Raw genomic sequence first — 2148 nt, forward strand, 5'->3', positions numbered from 1 at the left:
CAACGGACCGACCAAACCTGAACTAAGCATTATAGTACTTGTAAAATTGTCCGTATAGACGGGTAAAACTCACTTTCCCCGTCTCATGAGCATTACACCCATTTGTCGTCTTCATTACTTCACATAGTGCTTGTCTCTTTAAATGGAAATTACATGCTAAAATTTCTTTTCATCTACTTGCGAGAAATGTCTCAAGCAAATGACAATTACGATAAGACTGATACAGATTCTTGATAACTTTTTTGCGACAGTTGTTTCATGTTACCTTTGGCCAATCAAAATGCTGGGATTTTCTTTACTCCTCTAGGAGAGTGGGAAGGGAACAGGTGAGATGCGATACTGTGAAAGAAGCTCCAAGTTCTTGCAATTCATCTAATGATTTCAGTTCGCAATAATACCTCTCAGCTTGAGCTTCGTCAGAATAACATCAGGAATCGACAATGATGAAGGCTTTCGTTCTGCTGGTGGCGTGTTTGGGTGAGTTTCATTCATGCATAAACACATTATTGGTATACATGCTTAAACTTTATATATATATATATATATATATATATATATATATATATATATATATATATATATATACATATATAAATCTTCTAACTGTGAGTAAATAGTTTAACATGTTTCTTTAAAAAAAAAAACATAATAGAAACATAGGATATCAAATGAGTAACTACATTTCAACCAATACATATTGAGACTTTTGTCGTGATTGGTCAGAATATAGGGATTAATTTGATTTCCTAAGCTTCTTTTATTGGCAATTTCCTGAAAAAATAATAAAAAAAAAAACTTTTTCTTTACTATTTCAACTACTTCAGCTTCTCTGGCCAACTCATCTGGAATCTTACGAGCATCTGATATAGAACCCATATCTACAACCGACGGTAAGAGATAACAATGTAGCAAATTCACTGCCTTGCTTTGTAAGTTTTAACCCGTCTATAAGGACAATTTTACAAGAGTTATAATGCTTAGTTCAGGTTTCGTCAGCCTGTTGGTCACTCCTGATATAAAACCCAGAAGTTCTAGCTGCAAATGGGTACTTGCACTTGCTAGGGCAGAAAAAATGTGGTGTTATGAACATCATTCTAAAAGAATTGCTGAAAACAAGAAGACTTAATCACTATGATATAGATGTGTACAGTGTTATAGAAATACATATTCGAATATATATATATATATATATATATATATATATATATATATATATATGCATGTATGTATGTATATGTGTGTGTATGTATGTGTGTCTGTGAATTAAATATTTGGCTGTTGATTAGCAAAGATACGCACACGTATATAAAGGAAAAATATAGATTATTAGTTACTTAAAATCAGATTAGGAACACAATGGAAAAACATTGCAGTTATTCTTTATATATATATATATATATATATATATATATATATATATATATATATATATATATATATATATATACAATGTACAATGCTACCTGATCTGTGATTTCAATTTAGTATTTCATTATGTTTTGAGCTGAAAATTATAGCTTCCTTATAATATATATATATATATATATATATATATATATATATATATATATATATATATATATATACATACACATATATATGTATATATATGTATATAATTATATATATATATATATATATATTATACACAGAGGTATATGTAAACTATAAGAAAGCTTTTGATTTTGTCAAAACTTCAGCAGTAATGAAAGCCCTTCAAAGACAAAGAATAGATAAATCTAATGTTAGGACAATTGAAGATATCTATACAGGAACTACAGCAATCCTAAAACTATATAAAGATAGAAAGGAGTTAAACAGGGAGGCTTCCACTCTCCTAAAATTATCCACAACATGCCTAAAAGTTTTTAAGAATTTAGAAGGGAAAAATATGGGAATTAATATTAACGGGGAATACCTCATCATCTTAAGATTTGCCGATGACATAATTGTGTTTAGTGAATCATGGGAGGAATTACAAAAGATTAGAGAATATTTTAATAGAGAAAGCAGAACTGTAGGATTGAAAATGAATATGAGTAAAATTAAAATAAAGTTCAATGCAAATGCAGAGTTGTGGACGAGCCTCTAGAGATTTTTGATGAATATACATACTTATGACAGACAATAAATGTTTCTCAAGGACAC

The 2148-nt window shown here is 29.2% G+C and overlaps 1 protein-coding gene across 3 annotated transcripts in view; it reads left to right on the forward strand.

Annotated features, from left to right (window-relative positions):
• The first annotated feature begins 309 nt into the window (after positions 1–309).
• The window catches only part of LOC137616548 (perlucin-like protein), a 20146-nt gene continuing 18307 nt past the window's right edge, over positions 310–2148 (forward strand). For 2 of the 3 annotated variants that reach the window (XM_068346393.1, XM_068346394.1), the window contains exons 1-2: positions 315–477; positions 825–890. In XM_068346393.1, coding sequence (XP_068202494.1) covers positions 441–477; positions 825–890 — 103 coding nt within the window. In that variant the 5' untranslated portion in view covers positions 315–440. Of the gene's footprint in view, positions 478–824; positions 891–2148 lie in introns of all 3 variants that reach the window. The other variant, XM_068346396.1, reaches the window with a different exon arrangement.

This window comes from Palaemon carinicauda, chromosome 22 (assembly GCF_036898095.1).
Source record: "Palaemon carinicauda isolate YSFRI2023 chromosome 22, ASM3689809v2, whole genome shotgun sequence".
Lineage (NCBI taxonomy): Eukaryota > Metazoa > Arthropoda > Malacostraca > Decapoda > Palaemonidae > Palaemon > Palaemon carinicauda.